Source organism: Linepithema humile, chromosome 1, assembly GCF_040581485.1.
Source record: "Linepithema humile isolate Giens D197 chromosome 1, Lhum_UNIL_v1.0, whole genome shotgun sequence".
Classification (NCBI taxonomy): Eukaryota; Metazoa; Arthropoda; class Insecta; order Hymenoptera; family Formicidae; genus Linepithema; species Linepithema humile.
Window position 1 is genome coordinate 15,407,502 of NC_090128.1, and position 20,556 is coordinate 15,428,057.

General features: G+C 34.0%; 2 protein-coding genes across 8 annotated transcripts; one reads left to right on the top strand and one right to left on the bottom strand.

The window, feature by feature from the left end:
- The first annotated feature begins 1,242 nt into the window (after positions 1-1,242).
- Positions 1,243-20,540, top strand: LOC105677357 (uncharacterized). The gene is made up of 9 exons (XM_067347971.1): positions 1,243-1,252; positions 1,322-1,441; positions 3,825-4,060; positions 18,238-18,378; positions 19,391-19,459; positions 19,576-19,632; positions 19,706-19,932; positions 20,022-20,181; positions 20,267-20,540. Exons 3-9 carry the CDS (start codon positions 3,835-3,837, stop codon positions 20,404-20,406), a joined length of 1,020 nt encoding a protein of 339 aa, XP_067204072.1. The 5' UTR covers positions 1,243-1,252; positions 1,322-1,441; positions 3,825-3,834; the 3' UTR covers positions 20,407-20,540.
- Positions 4,872-10,789, bottom strand: LOC105669641 (uncharacterized). 7 transcript variants are annotated; one of them, XM_067347969.1, is made up of 5 exons: positions 9,720-10,553; positions 6,870-7,461; positions 6,625-6,748; positions 5,834-5,993; positions 4,872-5,409 (listed from the first exon to the last, which is right to left on the bottom strand). In XM_067347969.1, exons 1-5 carry the CDS (start codon positions 10,087-10,089, stop codon positions 5,153-5,155), a joined length of 1,503 nt encoding a protein of 500 aa, XP_067204070.1. In that variant the 5' UTR covers positions 10,090-10,553; the 3' UTR covers positions 4,872-5,152. The 7 variants fall into 7 exon arrangements, with proteins under 7 accessions (XP_067204070.1, XP_067204071.1, XP_067204065.1 ...); XM_067347970.1 differs by having other exon boundaries at positions 5,267-5,409; positions 5,826-5,993; positions 9,720-10,559; XM_067347964.1 differs by lacking the exons at positions 4,872-5,409; positions 5,834-5,993; positions 6,625-6,748 and adding an exon at positions 10,593-10,789 and having other exon boundaries at positions 7,322-9,837.
- Positions 20,541-20,556: the final 16 nt, after the last annotated feature.

The following is a 20,556-nucleotide window of genomic DNA, read 5'->3' on the forward strand; positions in this document are numbered from 1 at the left end:
TTGTTCTGAGAGTAGTCCTAAAAGAACGGTTAAAAGTAGCTCTGAAAAGAACTGTTCGAAGAAAACCTCAGAGAAACGCTCAAAGCACAAAAAAGCCCAGAACCATGGGAGTCGGATATACAAATCCAAATATTAAAGCGTTTAGAAATTTACGGAATCACAATGAAACGTTTTTTAACGTTAAAATGTTGTAATGAATGGCGATAATATCGCGGTAGAGAAACTCTCTCGAATGTGTACAAAATGGATTTCACGATCTTATTTTATGAAACTTTTTTGACTAGGCTCAGAAAAAAAATAATGATCCAATTCAATTTGATAATTTTGCCACGCGCCCATGGAGGACTTGAATTTTGTTATAAATTTTAATAGTTTTTCGATAATCTTTAGACCAAATAGGTCGATAAATACGAATTTAATGATAAAATTTTAAAATTTGCATCCCAAATATACTCCTAATACCAAGTTTTATAAAAATCCGTTAACTTCTTAAATTTTTCAATATTTTTGGTGGTCGTATTAGATCCGCCATTTTGAATTTTTAAAATCCGATTTGAGATTTGTATTCAGCATACAGAAAAACTCTTTGGTATTTAGTTTTACAAAAATCCGTTAATTTCTTAAATTTTTAAAATTTTTGGCGGCCATATTGGATCCGCCATTTTAGTTTATACTCATGTGACAGTGCACAGATAAACAGAAGGCTTGTTTGTTTTAGCTGCACTGGGGCAGCTCTGGGTCTGCTCTAAACAAGATAATACAGGACAAACTATTTATCTGTCCTGTATTATCCTGTGTAGAGCAGACCCAGAGCAGCCCCAGTGTAGCTAAAACGAACAAACCCAGAGTACTCGAAAGTGTTAATTGGAAGAGAAAAACGTCAAATGAATAATCGCTACACTTGAATAATTACCGTTTTTATTATTTTTTTTTGGTTTTCTGAAATTTTAAGTATGATCCAATTGAATTTGATAATTTTGCCACGCGCCATTGGAAAGCTTACATTTTTCTGTAAATTTTAAGATTTTTAAAAAAATTTTTACATCAAATAGAAAATGGGCAGCATGGGTGTAAAGTTGAGAAAGAATGCTCCATATATATATATATATATATATATATATATATATATATATATATATATTATTAAACAATCCAGCCTATTTCTATAATAATATAAAACGCTCCTGAGCCAGAGCTATCGGCGGCTCGGCCGCCAATGGCCGAGCGGTAGTGGGGAAACAGGAGGCATCAGGTTTGTTCTTTATTGCTGAACTTTCTGCACTAGTGTACACTAGTAATACCGAAGCGTTCTCTATTGCAGTGCAACGTGCACCAATCCGTTCTTCATTGCAGTGCAACAGAACTCAGTGCAACAGTTCACGGTACTCGTTGCACTGAGTTTTGAGCAAGAACAAGCAGTGCAGGACAGTGCAAGAATCGGGTAAGTTGATAATGGTGGGAAATTTAAAAAGTACACATAACCTATTATAAATATTAAAGAAACCTATTTAATATTAAAGTAATTAATAATTCTCTTAAAATTAAATTATAAGCACTGAAATTGTACTAATAATCTGAATTTCAGAAAATCAAGCTGTGATAGTACTAACTTTTATTAAATGTGAAAAGTTTTATCATTTTAGAGAAGCTAAATGTATTATATATAAAAGTTTTTTATGCTGTATTTGTGTAACAAAATTATACTTATTGTTAATAATAATTGCAAATTTACAGAACAGTTAAAAAAAAAATATATATATATATATATATATACAGGGTGTTTCATTTTAATCTAGCCAGGCGAATATTTCAAACGCTGTTGAATTTAGAGAAAAATGTTTCAGACAAAAGTTGTAGGGTTTGGAGAGGGACACAAGATGGTGGGCTTGAGTTTTTGATGAAGGTAAAATTGAAGGTCATATAAAGGTCAACTTTGTTGTTTTAAATGAATTGTAGTATTTTTTATTGCATATTCTGAAAGAACATAAAATTCTGCATTAAAATTGTCTGACACGTTTTTCATGAAAATCCATAATTTTTTAGGAAATTTAGCAAATTTAGCAACCCCGAAAGTAAGAGGCAAGGGGACTCACGTAAATCAAGCACCCCGATGGAATCAGATTTTTGTCACGTCCACGCCGTTGATTCCGGGTAACTCTAAGAACGAGAAATGTTCATGAACATGTACAAATTAATGCATGATTCTCTTTACGAAAAACAAACATTTTTTTTTTAATTGCTAAATTTCCTCAAAAATTATGGATTTTGATGAAAAACGTGTCAGACAATTTTAATGCAGAATTTTATATTCTTTCAGAATATGCAATGAAAAATACTACATTTTATTTAAAAAAACAAAGTTGACCTTCATATGACCTTCAATTTTATCTTCATCGAAAACTCAAGACCACCATCTTGTGTCCCCCTCCAAACCCTACAATTTTTGTCTGAAACATTTTTCTCTAAACTCAACAGCGTTTGAAATATTCGTCTGGCTAGATTAAAATGAAATACCCTGTATATATATATATATGAAACATTTAATTAAATATTATCTTCAAAGCTTTCTATCTAAAATAATATATATTTTGTAAAGAAATAAATACTTCCAACACTCTAAATCAATCTATCAATTCATATGCTACTATCCTCGATAATCGAAAATGCATGATGAAATTCAAATTGTCATAATTATAAACAATATTTTCTATTTAATTATTTATTTTGACACGTTCAATCTTTTGTATCATTCCAAAAATTGGATGTAATAATCGTAACTCATCAAAATTAAAAAAAAAAAAATAGTTACTAGGTTAGATTAGATTAAATTTCCAAAAAATTTTAATTTTATCAATATATAACAATAATTAATAATACATTACACATAAAATACATATTTTACCACCGTCATCGTCATCTAAAAGAGGTATAAATGGTGGCAGATTTATATTTTTTTATCCAAAAGAATCTAATAATTCATTTAATATTACGCGGTGCGTCATATTGATCACTGCACTAAAACGTTCTTTATACTCACTTACACTAACTTGTCCCCGCTTGCACTATTTCAATTCAGTTCAGTGCAGTGTGAACTCAGTGCAGCAATAAAGAACAAATCTATTGTCTCGAGAATCGGCTCGAAATGTGCAACTAATTCCGAGCGCTGTCGTAAAGAATAATCTCTGATTTAGTAATACTTATCAAATAATGTAGTAACTGTTAGCAAATCAATCAGATAATGCTTTTAAAACAATTTAGCATTAATTATCAAATTGTTTGCTGATTATCATCAAACTTTTCGATAATAAATACTATGTAATTTAGTTAGCTCGACTAAACGCAAAATTTGCTCTTTTAAAATATTTGTGATTATTATCAAATATTATGTTATTATTATTATAATTAATAATAACAACCAAATAATTTTTAAACATGCATTACTAAATGCATCTCACAAGTTTACCTAGAATTTGTTTTTCAGTGCAGTATTATGGCCTATCCAGACAAACTTGCATAGTCGCATAAACATATGCATAAGGAAATTGATTAGTCCATAAGCAAATGCATCAGCAAATGGACCGATCAATTTCCTTATGCATATGTTTATGCGACAATGTAAGTTTGTCTGAATAGGCCCTTAGGTGTGTGAGAAATTACGATCAATCTGTGTGTTATGTGCAACGTATATGTTACATTATGTATTATATTCTGTTTTATTCGAGTAAGGTAACAGTTATATATTTGTTTGCTGGGATACCGCTAATATTCAAGTTTTTATTTATGAGACAATGTCCAACTGAAATATTATTTTTTTTTTATTTCAGTCACGGAACGATGATGTGTGACAACATACAAAGTGCAAAAAAGTATGCTGTTGTGAAATTTAAATTAGATTCCACATATTCTGAAATTCCGGCAATCTGGTTGGTGGAAAATGGCGACGGACAATGGTGTTTATGGCCACCTCGAACAGCAAATAACGCAACATTGATATTGGACTGTGCAACTCCAAATTATAATACTTGGGGCCAATATAAAGTCGAGATCATTAAATTTTGTTGTAAGTACTTAAGCGTTGCGTGAATATACACACGCGTACACGAATAAATGATTCCAGTCAGTAAAGTCTGTTTGAACAGATATTGCCAAACGTCTGCTACAAATTTTTGTGAGCAGAAAGACTGCAGATTGTATACAAAACCTGTTTCATCAGATGATGATAGCAGAATGTCAGCAGAAATGTAACAAAATCTGCTGACATAATTTGACAGCAGATCAGTAACAGAAACCGAGCAGGATTTGTTCGGAATTATTACAGCAGATTGGCGGCAGAAACCGAGCAGGACCTGCGCAACGCAGTTTCATCCCTAGTAGCAATCTGCAGCAAGACTATTGCAAATCTTGCAGCAGATTCTTGCCAGATTCTGCCAGCAGACAGATAGGGTCTGTTTCCTCATTCTGCTCATGATCTTTCGGGAGATTCTGGAGGCACCTTCTTGCAAGAAACTTGCACGAATCTGTCGCAAATCTTGCAGCAGTCTTTCATCAGAATTATACTTTATCGTAAGATACTTGCAGCGGATTTTCAGCAGACTGGTACAAGATTCTGAAGGCAGATTCTTGCAAGAAACTTGCACGTATCTGCTGCAAATCTTGCAGCAGCCTTTCGCCAGTATGCTGCCGGATAATTTCGGTTAAAATGGATCAGAAATGTTTAATTAATTAATATTTCTTATATACTTATATATATATATATACATATATATATATATATATATATATATATATTTTAACCATTTTAACCGAAATTATCAGTTTATAGGAATGTGAAAATCCAAATTTTATAATAATGGGACATTAATAAGAAACTGTTAATTAACAAAACGTTTTATTTGTGATTATTTGGTCTGATTTGACTTAAAAAATATAATAATAATAAGAGAGACATATGTACCTTTTCCATTTCTATTTTCTATAAAAAAAAATAACTTTTTATCACAGTTGAATACGACTTTAAATTCAAAAGTAACACCTTTATATTAATTATAATATATAGTATATTAATATAATACGTAAATTATAGGCAGTCTTAAAGCATGGCCATCGAAAGGCTAAAAATATAAAACAAAATCAAAACGATAATACAGAAGATTTAATTTTCCGAATTACTATCTGAATTGTTGTTTTCTTCATTGGAATCCTCCCTTTCATTGTTTCTCTGGAAAACAATTTGTTGCCCTCTACCATATCTCTGTTCGATTTCACGTTCGATTTGCTGCCTTGGACCCAGTGGGAGCCTTTCCCGTCGTTTTTTGTCTCGACCTCGCTGTTTAGCAATGCGCAAAACCTCCTGCATTGTCTGCGCGAATTCACGACTCCCTACTCTCCTATTGCACAGTACTAGACCATCTGCAAATGATAAATAAAAGTGGTTTGTTCAATATTATTAAAAAGTGAAGAAAGAGACCCCGCGTAAATCTTATGGAAACGTTCTTTTGGTCAAATTCGCTAAAATTGAAATATGTTAAAATTCGGAAGTTCTTGAAGAAAAGTGTCAATAGACACAACCTCGTGGTATGGTTAGTTTCGGAAATATACGCGGTCAACGATCGCTACGTCATTGTGTCGATGCACCCATACACGTGATTATGAACTTTTTAAATCGTTATTGAGAATATATAAAAGTCCGTTCTATTTATAAATAATGTACACTTTCTATTAATAAAGATTCACAAAATTTGAATACAAATACAGTTTATCATAATTTTTCGTACATATTTTGCCAACGGGAATACAATATGTAACTTAAAAAGAGTAGTACATACTACATTACCAAAATATATCTCTGCCATTTTAGAGTTGTACATAGAACGGGTTCCTTCAGCTCTAATCCACGTAAAATTTGTCACCAACTCCTCATGAAGGGTTTCTTTCAAAAATTGGTTCAGCGTTTCCTTGACAGTTCCTCCGCCGACGGACGATAGATACAATTTCTGCATAACATATATTTCCATTAATATGTTACAATTGTAATGGATGTTTTTTTTTCGTGCATTTATTAATTATACACTCATGAAAAAAATAAGAATCTCCTGTTTTTTTGTGAAAAAAGGCTCATTTTTCAGACGTCGTAACATTGGAATGGGAAGATGTAGAAAGACGTATAAAAATGGAATTTTAAACTTGAACTGTATACTTTACACTGCTTTACAAAGCTTACTAAATTTTCTATTTTGCCTGTTTTAAACATTTAAACAAAAAATGTCCACGTGCAAAGCATCAAGACAATAACTTCCAGATTTCGCCACTTATTTCAATGCTACATAACTTTAAGGCTAATCGTTTTAGACCTTGTCAGTTCAAATCAGTGTAAAGTAGACAGTTAAAGCTTTAAAGTCAATTTTTATACGTCTTTCTACGACTTCCCATTCCAATGTTACGACGTCTGAAAAAGTAGCCTTTTTTCACAAAAACAAAAACAGGTAATCCTTATTTTTTTCCATGAGTGTATTAATATTATTATATAAAACATTGACAAACACTGAAATACAACATTAACTATTCTATTTTATAATGACAAAATGTTTTTAACACAACTTTAATTGTATAGTAAAATCTGTTTACCAAGTTTTGTATTTGGTCAGCATTTTGAAGGAAGGCATCCAGCTGCTCCAACGTTCGCAAAGGAAACCCATTCGGTGGTTTATAGGACTGATGTGGCTGTTGAGCATTACGATCAACCATTCGCCTAACAAAACACATTATTGTTTATGTAATTTTTAGTTAAAATTGTGAAATAATTGATAGAAAAATTAGAAAGGAGGTCATGTAAAAATTCAAAGAATATGAAACAAAAAAGAAACACTTACTGCAGTAGATCTTTCCGTAACTTATTGACATTCTCAAATATACGTTTTTCGAATCCATCGAGTCGTTTATTAATTTCGTCTCGGATTGCATATACTGCAGTGCCCACCTTCTCGATTGCATCCAACATTGTCTTTAGAAAGTCATCTATTTGTCCATTATTATTCGGACTTCCATGATGGTGATATGGAAATGGCGGTGCGTAACCGGATAGAGCAGGAACGGTGTTCATGTTGGTGTACTGCGGTGAGTGCATTGAGTTCGAATGTTGCTTTGGATTCGAGTACTGTGTCGAGTTGTAATTGTGCAGCGGTTCAATATTTGAAGGGTAGGACACATTGCTTTGTGGTGGTGTTTCGGATGCGATGGTGCTTGGCGCTGACGACTCCGCCGAGTTAGTATATGCAGAAGGTGCACAATTTAACGACGAGACCATCTTGCCAATTTCGTATTCCATATTAATATTATCAGGTCTATCATTAATCATTTTCGTTGTAGTATTCTCCTCAGAAGAGCTGCAATATTTTGCCGGTATATATATATTCCGACCTTTCCGATCAGTTCCAGATATTTTCGATTTCTTCATTAATGCTCCTGTAAAACATAAAAATGAATGCGGTATCTTCTTGTCGTTCCTTACAAATAATGATTTAATTTATTAATATCAATATTATTTTTTATGTAACAAATTATTTTGATTTAAAAAAATTGTATCTTTGTTAATTCTAATTATTTTCTAAAACGATTATGACAATTTGTGGCAAATTATTTGTAGAATACGTCGGAATTTTGACGATTGCGTTTGCATGAATAGCTTTGAAAATATCTTGCGCGCTGTAAGAAAACTATATTTTTTCAAATATTTGATTTCTGAAGTAAATTAGCATAATGTATTCAAAAATATAAGTGAAATGCATTGCATTCTATAGAAAAAAGTGATAAGTTATTTAAAACTTGTTCCAAAACTCTCAGAATATTCTCTTCACGTCTAGTCGCATATTCTTTCCGACCGCTTCAAAACGCATTAATTAGGTAGACAGCCCCCTTAAGTTTTGAACGGGAAGACACTGTTTCAATTTGTAAATAAAATAATTGTATGAAACAAAAAAATTATGTGCCATGGTGTAACAGTGTCATGATAATTAGCTCATCAGTTGATTTTTCAGTAATGTTATTCAGCGAATTTGTTTGTTTCCACAACGGCATTTTGTAACATTTGCCACAAACATCGGTAATGTCGATCATCGTGGACTCTGCACTAAATTGGGAGCATTTGAAAGTTCCAATTAATGTAGATGGAACGATATTGTCGTAAAAGTTTTCGACGACCACATATGTTCGTACTATGAAACAGTACGATTGACTTGTCTTTACAATACCCACAATTTTACATAATCTTCCGTCTTTTAATCTGCAATAACAATTTTTGTCATCAATACTGAAACGGAAATTATCATATTCAATACGTTTGTACTGAATAGAAGATTCTGGCAACCCGGAATGCCTGCACTGTCGCGTTGAAATACCTGAAACGATGATTCCATTACTGTCTGATCGTTTAGTCGATACGTGTTGGACGTTTCGTTCCATCAATCGAAGAGCAAATTGTTGCAAAGGGCGATGCTGATTTCGTACGTATTTTTGAAAAAATAACATATTATTTTCATATGGAAACGCGGAATAATCATCAAGTGGACCTAATTCTCTCACATCGTCGACAATATGCAGCAAACAATGAGTATTATAGCTCATAAACAAAGAACCATACAGATTGACAGCCTTGTCCACGAATAACTTTAAACAATCCTCGGCTAATTTGAGATCATTATCTGAACGTGTTGGCATTGTAAGAAGACGCATAGCTACGTGAAGAAGCATGAAATGTAGATAATAATTGTCATCCAGGATGCCATAGAGTACAACTGATCCTGCATACAGTAAAAGATGTCGAAATTCGGTTGCTTTGTACTGCTGGAACTCTGACAGAGCTCGAGGTCGCCGAGTAAAGTTTCCAGGACAGGTATTGTCCAATTCTTTTAAACAAACGTCGATTGCCTCAATGTCGGCAGCACGTAACTTGCCATTTTTACAACCAAACTTTCCCAACACCCATGCTTCGATGCACTTTTTCATTATGCCAAGGCAAATGGAGTGCATATATTCAAACGGTACTCGTGTAACCATGCGTATATTTAAGTCTTCTAAAGGGCTTTTCATGTCCTTATGATGGTCAGTGTCAGTCCTAAAATTATAGTTTTCATCTGTCCGTTTTACGTGATTAACGCCAAGGAATACATTATGTCGAGTGCCCTCAATTACTGTACCCGTAACGTTGCATTTTGAGCATGGCTTCGAAGACATATGTCCCTTGTGTTGTAATACAAAGGCCCGGGCAGGGGCATCAGCAATAAAGCACTCAAACGTTACGGGAATAAGTTTATCCTTAAACCTAATTCCTCCACTATTAATCACGACTTTCATCTCTTCAACGAGCATTCGAAAAAAGCTATTAGGATCTTGTGGTTTCTTTTTCCCGCGGTATACACCTACAATTAAAGGTTTGCTGTTTTTCAAATTGACGATTCTGATTTGGAGAGGCCAATACTGAACAATGCCTTTTTTGTCCGCGGAAGCACCGTCTGTACTGATATGCAATCTTAAGACATCAGGAATATTGCATTCATGAGATAATTGTTGGATTATACAATGTATAAATCCCACATGCCAATACTGCCCAGGCTCAACATCTACAACCTGCACGCGAGATTTAGGTGTGTGCACAAGTGTCCGCATATCTTTAGGTAAATATTCAAAACAAGGATGTGAACGCAATAACTTCAGAATGGCATTACCTTGAACGGCCGTAAGATTGATAACAAGGAAGCATTTTGCCAAGTTTTTAGCGAACGTATTTTCCGATCCAAAAATATCATTGACTGTACTACTATCATCAGAACTGATTTCACATTCCTGTAAATCGGGAAACGTACTATTAGCATCAATAGTCTCATAGTCAGACGATGCAACTGATGACTCAGAATACGCGACGCTTTCGATAAAATCGTCAAAATTCGAACGAAAAGACGAAATATCATCGACGAGTTCAACACGAGGTAAAGAAGAATCAGATAAAGAAGTAATATCACCTTGATCTACTTGAATACGATTTCTCTTTTGCCTATTTGTTAAGTTTTCGAAACGTTTGTGATACACCCTTTTCATTGTTGCTAAGAAATGTGTATTTTAAGAAAAACAAAATACCCACGGTGGACAAATGAATTTTCAAGAGACGAAAAGCAATTTCAAGCGACACGAGAGAAAATTATATTTTTGAAATGGAATTAATGTCACAAATGTCAGAAGATCACAAAGTCGACTTTATCGTATATGAATAACTGCGTTATTTTTCGATTGAGCGAGGCACATATGAAAAGCAGACTAGTCGACGATGCGGAACAAAAATGAATTTCAACCGACGATGATTGTGAATAATATGTTACGCGCACTGAATTGAATAAATTGAATTTTAAAAGCAATAATTATAACTGGCAAAAATGAAATATAATACCCACGGTAGATATACGAAAAAGCAATTTCAAGCGACACGAGATAGACCATTCTATTTTTTAGAAAAAAGTGAAGTGCCTCAAATGTATCACGATGAAGTCGACTTCTTTCACACAAACTGAAAAAGACTTACTTACTTTACTTACTTACTTACTTACGGTACTTTCTGGATTATGGTAAATAGCGTATCTAAACCGCTGCATCGGCCGTTGTTGCCACTGCTGCTGCTGCTGCACAAAGCACAATGGCGACCAGTGATGCAAGATCGAGCATCCTGCATCAAGCACTACATGAGAGGAAGAGCCCCCACCATGGCAGCACCAAACAAGCGAGCATCGCTGACGTCACGCGTCCGTGTGCGCTCGCCATTCCACAGCGTACGACTCATACGCTATTGGAACGGCGAGCGCACACGGACGCGTGACGTCAGCGATGCTCGCTTGTGTGGTGCCGTCATGGTGGGGACTCTTCCCCTCATGTGATGCTTGATGCAGGATACTCGATCTTGCATCACTGATGGCGACTAAGGCGAAGCATGTACGAAGCACGAAGGACAAGTCGCGCGCAGTGGACGATGGGAAAATTTTCACTCGAATCGAGCTCTCCTATTGGCTGAGGCGAGCGTGCATATAAGTATCGCGGCAAGGACCGCGGTTTTTGACAGCTCGAATCTGCTGGAAATCTTGCAGCAGTCTTGCAACAGATCGCTGCTAGGGGAACAGATTCTGCATGAGATCTGCACAAGATCTGCACGTAACTTTTGCTGCATGAGCCTTTTAAAAATCTGCTGAGCAGATCTGTGCAAGATCTGCGCAGGATCTGTACAAGACTTTTGCTGAAAAAATATTGCGTATTTTACCTGTTGCGAATTGTATGTTGACTGCTGACAGAATCTTGCAATGATCTGCTGCGAATCTTGCAGCAATCTTGCAGCAGATCGCTGCTAGGGGAACAGATTCTGCACGAGATCTGCACAGGATCTGCACGTAACTTCTGTTGCATGAGCCTTTCAAAAATCTGATGAGCAGATCTGTGCAAGATCTGCGCAAGATCTGTACAAGACTTCTGCTTAAAGAATCTTACGACACACTGCTGACAGACTGCGTGTTACGGAAAGAATCTTCCTCAAATCTGCTCGATTTCTGCAGCAAATATCTGCAAACAGATTTATGCACTTCAAATGCATGAATCTTATAGCAGACTGCTGACAGACTGGCAGCACCGACTGTTATGGACAGAATCTGCTGCAAATTTCCTATCATTTCTGCTGCAAGTAAACTGATGCAAGGCTCTGCTTGGCAGAAAATGTTACAGGGGATATCAGATTGACGGCAGAAATCGAGCAGAATCTGTGCAACGCAGTTTGATGTCAAATTGGCGGCAGAAATCGAGCAAAATCTGCGCAGTGCAATTTGATGTTGTTCGCCGCTATGCGGCGTGTTTCTTCATATACATGGTGTCCCATTTTAAGTGAGCACCCCAAATAACTTCGAAGGAAGTGATTTTCAAAGAAAATGACCCAGACAAAAGTTGTTGCACTCAGAGGGGGACATCCAATATTACCTTAATACTTTTATGCACAAAATAATGAGACAAATCAATTGGTATAAAGAAAACACATTGGTTTTAAAAAAAAGTATGCAGTTGCATGTTGCAAATTATATATTTTTTCTTGAAAGCAACTAAATGTTTTCTTTATACCAATTGATTCGTATCATTATTTTGTGCATAAAATTATTAAGATAAGATTCCCAAAAATTGAATGTTTTACAAGATATTTTGTATTTTATGTCAAAATGCTGTAACTTTCAAGCCTCATAACTCGAAAAGTACCTAATAAATAATAACTTCATTATAGTGTTTTGAAAAGCACTTGACACCAGCTATTAGATTCTGGAATCAAAAATAGGGTGTTCTACTTAAAAAAACAAAGTTGACCTCCATATGACCTTGGCACGTACACCCTAAGTTAAACCAATGTCACCATTGGATGTCCCTCTCTGAGTGCAACAATTTTTGTCTGGGTCATTTTCTTTGAAAATTACTTCCTTCGAAGTTATTCGGAGTGCCCACTTAAAATGGGACACCCTGTATAAACTCATACTCAAGATTCATCTGTGCATATAAAAGTGTGGCCAGTGGCTTAATTAAGCTTATCAGTTTAATACAATCTCCATAGGAGATTCAAAATATTAAAATTTTTGAAATTAAAAATCCATCGCGAGTTGACCCGATATTGCAGTGATTTCGGGATTTGGCCTAATAAATTGATTAAAACACAAGTATTTTTTTTGTCCCAATAAAGCAAATAGATATTACATACTTTGCATACCTCATTTATTACTTTTAATAAGCGAAACGAGAAATGTAAAATTGTAATGAACCATTTAAATGCCGCTATTCCACTTAAATTGTGACGACAGGTCTGCTCGATTTCTGCCGACAATCTGACACCAAATTACACTGCACAGATTCTACTTGTTTTCTGCCGCCAATCTGCTGTCAACCTATGTCGACAGATTTTGCTTGCACGAGCTTAATGCGAACACAGATGGCACCGTATCTGCTGCTAAGTTCTGAGCGAATCTGGTCGCAAACTGCCGGCAAGCTGCTAACATTTTGTTGATTGGGATAATATACCTATAAACTCAACTGTATGAATAACTTTAGAAACTATTGGCGAAAAAGTAATATTTAATATTAATTAATACATATTAAAAATTTACTCGTAAAATGAATATAATTAAATTAGTATAACTTTTGATTTCATAGAGAAATTAAATTAAAATTGAAAAGAACATTTTTTTAAAGATTGTGAAGTATTTATATGAAAAGTTTTGAGAAATTTTTGGCTAGACTTTCATATGCGACGCATCTCCGATTTCGATCAACTTCTACAGGCATGTAGTACGAACTAAATGTAGTCAAAATCCAAAGTGTTAACTCGCAGAAACGTCTAGTTTCCGAAAAAATCAAATTTTAAGTGTCCGGTTGAATTAACAATTTTTAAGATTTTAATATAAAAAAATGATTAAATTTCTAAAATATTTTGTCAAAACATTTTATTTTATTAGTATTTTGCTAAATTATATGTACTAATATGTGAAAATATCATTATTAGCAAAAAAACAACAAATCAAAAAAGCTTTTTTTTTTACGTGATTCTTACATACTTCGGAGTAGTGTGAGATTAGGTTAAGTTAGGTTGTGAGATTAGTAGTAGAGATTAGTAGTGTGAGATTAGGTTAGGTTTAGTTAGGTTAGATTAGATTTTTTTGGGTGGCAGTGCAGGGAGAATATATTATGAAAATGTTCTAAATATCAAAATAAACAATTTATTTATTTTTTGTGTTTATTATATTTTGTATTTTTTGATTGTTTATTAAATTTTGATTTTTTAAAAATATTTTATTGGGTATTGGTTTTTATTATTTAAAAAAAATATATATATAATATTAATATTAATATGAATTATATATTTTATAAAATATTTTGTTTTTTTTATATTTTGTAAAATTAGGTTATATTTATTAGTTTTTATCTCTTATTATTGTTTAGATGCTGATTATGTATGTATATATACATACAGGGTGTCCCATTTTAACTGATCATTTTTATTAACTTTGCAGGAAATGGTCAGATAAAAAAATATTCTCTACAAAGTTGTTGGTTTGGAGGGGGTCATCCGATGATGACATTGGTTTAACCTAGGGTGTGCATACCAAGATTATATGGAGGTCAACTTTGTTTTTTTATATTAAATAAAACACCCCATTTCTAATTTTAGAATCTAATAGCCGGTGTCAAGAGCTTTCCAAAACATTATAATGAAGTTATTTTTCATTAAGTATTTTTCGAGTTAGGAGGCTTGTAAGTTACAGTATTTTGACATAAAATATAAAACATCTTGTAAAATATTCAGTTTTCGGGAATCTTACCTTAATACTTGTAATGAGAATGCTTTATTTAAAAATAATTATTTATTTGATAAAATGAATATACGTGACGAAGGCTAGAGAGACTGAAAAACTGTTATCTATAATATTAAGCTAAGTGCTGCCACTAACGAATCGAAAAACTACTAATAAAAATACTAAATCAGGATTACCATCCGTCAATATTTTTATGCACAAAATAACGAATCAATTGGCATAAAGAAAACACATAGTTTAAAAAAAAGTATGCAGCTGCAAATTACATGATTTTTCTTAAAAGCAACTATGTGTTTTCTTTATATCAATTAATTTGTCTCAATTATTTTGTGCTTAAAATTATTAAGGTAAGATTCTTGAAAACTAAATGTTTTACAAGATATTTTGTATTTTATGTCAAAATACTGTAACTTACAAGCCTCATAACTCGAAAAGTACTTAATAAAAAATAATTTCATTATAATGTTTTGAAAAGCTCTTGACACCAGCTATTAGATTCTGGAATCAGAAATAGGGTGTTCCATTTAAAAAAACAAAATTGATCTCCATATGACCTTGGCACGTACATTCTACACTCACCCGAAAAAAAAGCGGTACACTGAAAATGTGGGAAAAATTCATCAAATTTCAACTGACGATAACTTCGTAAATAATAAAGATAAAAAGTTCTATAAAATATGGAAATGAAGCTAAAAATCTCTACTTTAAGAATCAATTTATTTCAATGTTGCAAAATAAATTTATTGAAAATGGCGGATGACAAAGCGCGAGCATGCAAAATTGAAAAATAATGGTTCGAGTTTGCGACGGTGCACGGTATAAACAAAAAATTGTAGCTTATTGGGATCAAAAGCGTACGAAAGTACAGAGTCTCCTCTTTAAAATGCTTTTTTATGCATCTCGATACGATGATTTTTCGCCGAGAGATTCGCATTTGAAGAAAAAGGCAGATTCTTACTTCAAATGCGAATCTCTCAGCGAAAAATCATCGTATCGAGATGCATAAAAAAGCATTTTAAAGAGGAGACTCTGTACTTTCGTACGCTTTTGATCCCAATAAGCTACAATTTTTTGTTTATACCGTGCACCGTCGCAAACTCGAACCATTATTTTTCAATCAATTGTTTTGCATCCGAAGGAGATGTCTGCAGATCTTTTGTGATTTCTCCGCCCTGACTTTTTGTTTATGCTCGGCCGCACATTGCGAGAAGAGTGCTTGATTTCTCTTGATCTTTTTCTTTCGAGACGCGTTACTTATTCGTACGACTTCGTCAAAGTAAACAATAATTAATCTTTTCGCATTGAAATTATTGGTCAATTATGGCGACGATAAGTCCTGAAAAAGCTGCTCAAGTTGTAGCGTTAATTGAAGATGGGAGAAGTCGAAGGTACGTTGCTGAGGCACTTGATTTATCAGTGTCAACCGTGCAACGTGCTTATGCTAGGTACTTGGAGACTAATTCTGTCCAAAGAAGACCTGGTTCGGGACGTCCTCGTTGTACGAATGAAAACGATGACCGATTTATTGTTTTAAATTCATTAAGAGACAGACATCGAACGGCTGTTCAAATTCAAAACAATTTAAGAGATGTCCGCGAATGTAAAGTATCCGTTGAGACTATTCGAAACAGATTAGCGGAACACGGTCTTTTTCCGCGCAGGCCAGCAAATGTACCTTCGCTTATGCGTCGCCATCGCGTAACTCGACTCAATTTTGCTGTCGAGCATGCAGGCTGGACATATGCAGAATGGAGTACCGTTCTTTTTAGCGACGAATCTCGTTTTTGTCTGTATTCTTCAGACGGACGAGAACGAGTATACCGTCGCGTTGGAGAACGATTTGCAGACTGTACTGTAAGTGAGAGGCCTAGCTACAATGGTGGCTCTGTAATGGTTTGGGCAGGAATTTCTGCGAATGCTCACACAGATCTCCACTTTTTTGACGCAAACATGAACGCAGATGTATACGTGGAAGACGTACTCATACCGTACGTTGTTCCGTATGCGCACTTCATCGAAGAGGACTTTTTGTTTATGCAAGACAATGCTCGACCGCACGTTGCGAGAAAAGTGCTTGATTTCTGCGATGAAGTTGGCATAAATCGACTCGAATGGCCAGCAATGAGTCCAGATTTAAATCCTATTGAACACCTATGGGACAATATTAACAGAAAAGTACGAAATCATATACCTGCTCCTCAGTCATTGCCAGAACTTCGAAGAGTTCTTGAAATAGAGTGGAATGACATTACGCAGACTGAAATTAGAACACTAATAAGAAGTATGCCTCGTCGCATGAATGAGGTAATACGCGCACGAGGAGGTCATACCCATTATTAATATACGCGCGCGCACACACAATTGTACACGCACCACCGGGAGGGTTTGGAGTCGTAAAATATCGTGGATCTAACGAGCCATGAGGTCCTTATCCCAGTGGTGCACGCGCACACACACGCATGCACGCGCACGCACGCACGCACGCACGCGCACGGACGCACGGACACACGCACGCACACACACACACACACACACATACACACGTGCCTACATGTGCACACGGGATCAGATTTCTGCCACGTCCACGCCGTTGATCCTGGGTAACGCCAAGAGCAGAATTGACACTTATAACCGTAAGGAGAGTTTGAAGTTTTAAAATACCGCGGAGCTGATAACCACAGAATTCTTATTCTTGCAATTCGGTCTGGTTCAAAATTGAATATCTCGGCACGTAATACAGCTAGCAGGATTTTTTAAAAACCATTTTAAAAGTTTGGATGTCTAGTGTTCGAAAATTCATAACGCAATAATGTGTGATAACTTTCTCCAAAATGGCGGATGACAAAGCAAAAGCATGCGAAATTGAAAAATAATGGTTCGAGTTTGCGACGGTGCACGGTATAAACAAAAAATTGTAGCTTATTGGGATCAAAAGCGTACGAAAGTACAGAGTCTCCTCTTTAAAATGCTTTTTTATGCATCTTGATACGATGATTTTTCGCCGAGAGATTCGCATTTGAAGTAAGAATCTGCCTTTTTCTTCAAATGCGAATCTCTCGGCGAAAAATCATCGTATCAAGATGCATAAAAAAGCATTTTAAAGAGGAGACTCTGTACTTTCGTACGCTTTTGATCCCAATAAGCTACAATTTTTTGTTTATACCGTGCACCGTCGCAAACTCGAACCATTATTTTTCAATTTTGCATGCTCGCGCTTTGTCATCCGCCATTTTCAATAAATTTATTTTGCAACATTGAAATAAATTGATTCTTAAAGTAGAGATTTTTAGCTTCATTTCCATATTTTATAGAACTTTCTATCTTTATTATTTACGAAGTTATCGTCAGTTGAAATTTGATGAATTTTTCCCACATTTTCAGTGTACCGCTTTTTTTTCGGGTGAGTGTAGATTAAACCAATGTCATCATCGAATGTCCCCCTCCAAACCCAACAACTTTTGTAGAGAATATTTTTTTATCTGACCATTTCTTCCGAAGTTAACAGAAGTGGTCAATTAAAATGGGACAGTCTGTATATATAAAAAGGTAAGAAAATGAGTTTTTTAATTTTTCGTATTTTTTTCGCTGTTAATGATATTTTGACTCATTGGTATCTATAAACTAGTAAAATGTTTATAAAATAAAACGTTTTGGCAAAATATTTTTTAAATTTAACCATTTTTTTATATTAAAATCTTAAAAATCGTTAATCTAACCGGAAACTTTAAATTTAAATTTCTTGGAAACTGGGCGTTTTTGCATACTAGCACTTTGGATTTCGACTACATCTAGTCAGTACTACATGCCTGTAATAGTTGATCAAAATCGGGAGTGGGTCGCATATGGAAGTCTTACCAAATTTTTCCTTTAGCATCTCTGGAATCAGCTCGACAAGACGCTGCCAATTATCAAACAACAGAAAAACGAAAAAGGCAACATTTTCCATGCAATCGTTATAGCAGTGAGAAAGAGGAAGATGAAACAAGTTCCCAAGTTCGTAATAAGATTAAAAGTATGTACATATCACAGAAACTCATCTTACTCTACATTAATATAAAAGTTACCCCATACAGCACAAAATATCCTACATATCCTTAGGACATCTTGGGGAGATCTCGATGTCCTCAGAAAACATCCTTGGGACACTGAAATATCCTCGATGTCCTGAGGATATCCTGAGGATGTTTTGTGCTGTATGGGACATGTGTAGATGTTTTGTTTATCCGCTAAAGTATTGGAGTTAAATAAAATATGTATAGGACCTTATTTGTAAATCATTTTATGAGCTTTATTTTTTATTTGGCAACTTTTTCCGTACAATGAACGCTTTCTGAAATAATTAACAAAAACAGTTTTATCTTTGAGGGGGGCTGGGGGGCGGAGGGGGCATTTGCGCCGAAAATCAATTTGGGAATATTATTTACTAGATAAAATAAGTATTTAGACTAAAAATCAGCCAAATCGGAGGTGATAACTTTTTGGAAGTTTATCTCTTGGGACTATAATCCTAAAAAAATTGATGCCAAATAGTTCATATGTAGAGTGGAAAATTAACGCTATATATGCAAAAAATGCAGGATGTAAATAAAAAGTGTGCAGTAGGAAGTTCAGAACACAGTTTTACATGTTACAATGTGGAACTATAACGTCAGAAGCATGAAATTATTTTTTGCTTATAATAAATGTCAAAATAAATTAATTTTTTAAATAACTATTCGCGTTTGATAATATAGATTAAAATATAACGAAAACTTCCTTTTTTGTTACTTGACATTAGTAAGTGCACTTATAATTTAATTTATATATATTTTTTTGTTTCTAACAAAAATAGAACTATATAACTTTATATCAGTTTATCGAGATATAGCTATATAATATTTACTAATTCACGAGTAACAAACAATGTTTTCGACATTTTTTTCCAATCTGTACTATGGAACGGAGATTTCTTGCTTCTGACGTCATAATCCAATTTAACTGAGAAAATGGGATTCTTAAATATTCAATAATAATAAAAATTTCAGAAGAAGAAAATAATTTTTTGGAAATAAATGAAAATTTAGAGATTGATAACATGCCGGTAACATTTAAAGGTATATATATTGTTTAAAAATTATGACAATAAAAACAGTAAAGAAATAAATATTATATAATAGAAAAAAAATAAAAAAAGAGTAACTTTTGTTTTATATTTTGTTTTATACTTTAGGATGTAATATAATTGACCCAACCTCAACTCAGAACAAAGAAGATTTGGATATAAAACGTAAATATTGTTTTATTATTTGCATTTTAACAACACGCTATTCTTTAATTTAAGATTATTGTTTCTATTGCAGAAAGTATAAAAAAAATTTTGCACATGCAGACTGCAGCGAATATTATGTTGAAAGATGTAAATCAACGTTTAACCAAAATAGAAACTGCTCTCAAGAATCATTCTCAAAAATCTTTTAATGTCGTTGAAAATACTCTTATTGCAAAATTTTTACCTCTTACTACAATAGAGAATATAAAGGAATTCGATGTATTACTAAAAACTACGGATGAGGCAGTGACGCAATTTGTAAGTTGTTACATTGTTTTATGAGCCTAACAGTTGCATTTTATTCACGTTAATAATAATGTATGTGATGTGTATTTTTCTCTTTATAGAAAGAATTTATTTCGAAAATAGGAGGAAATAATTCCAGAGATAATATCCATCGAACTCTCAGAAAAATATTTACAAATGAATGTGCTATGAACTGTTCGTGGAAAGGATTGCGAAATAATTTTCGAATCGTGGACTTGTACATCACGAAACTTATAAAAAGTATGTTATAGACACTGGCAAATGTACAAACCAAAATGTTTAATTAAAATGTTTTCATGAGCTCAATGTATTGTTCTTTTTCTAGGAGAAATAATCTCGTGCTACATAAACTTGACGGAATCAGAGTTTGACAATGTAGCTGCAGAATGGCTACGCTTTTCCAAACAAAGGAAACAAAGGGATGACAATGCCACAAGAAATGAGAAAAATAATCGCATTAATTGAATACATTTACTCGATTTTTACTATACCTAAACTTTGTAGGCAGTAAAGAAATTGCTCTTTTGACAACACATAACTAACTTATGTTAATTGTAACAAATAAGAAATCTTTTTTTTCTTATTCTTGTTAATCTAAACAGTAGATACTATTTT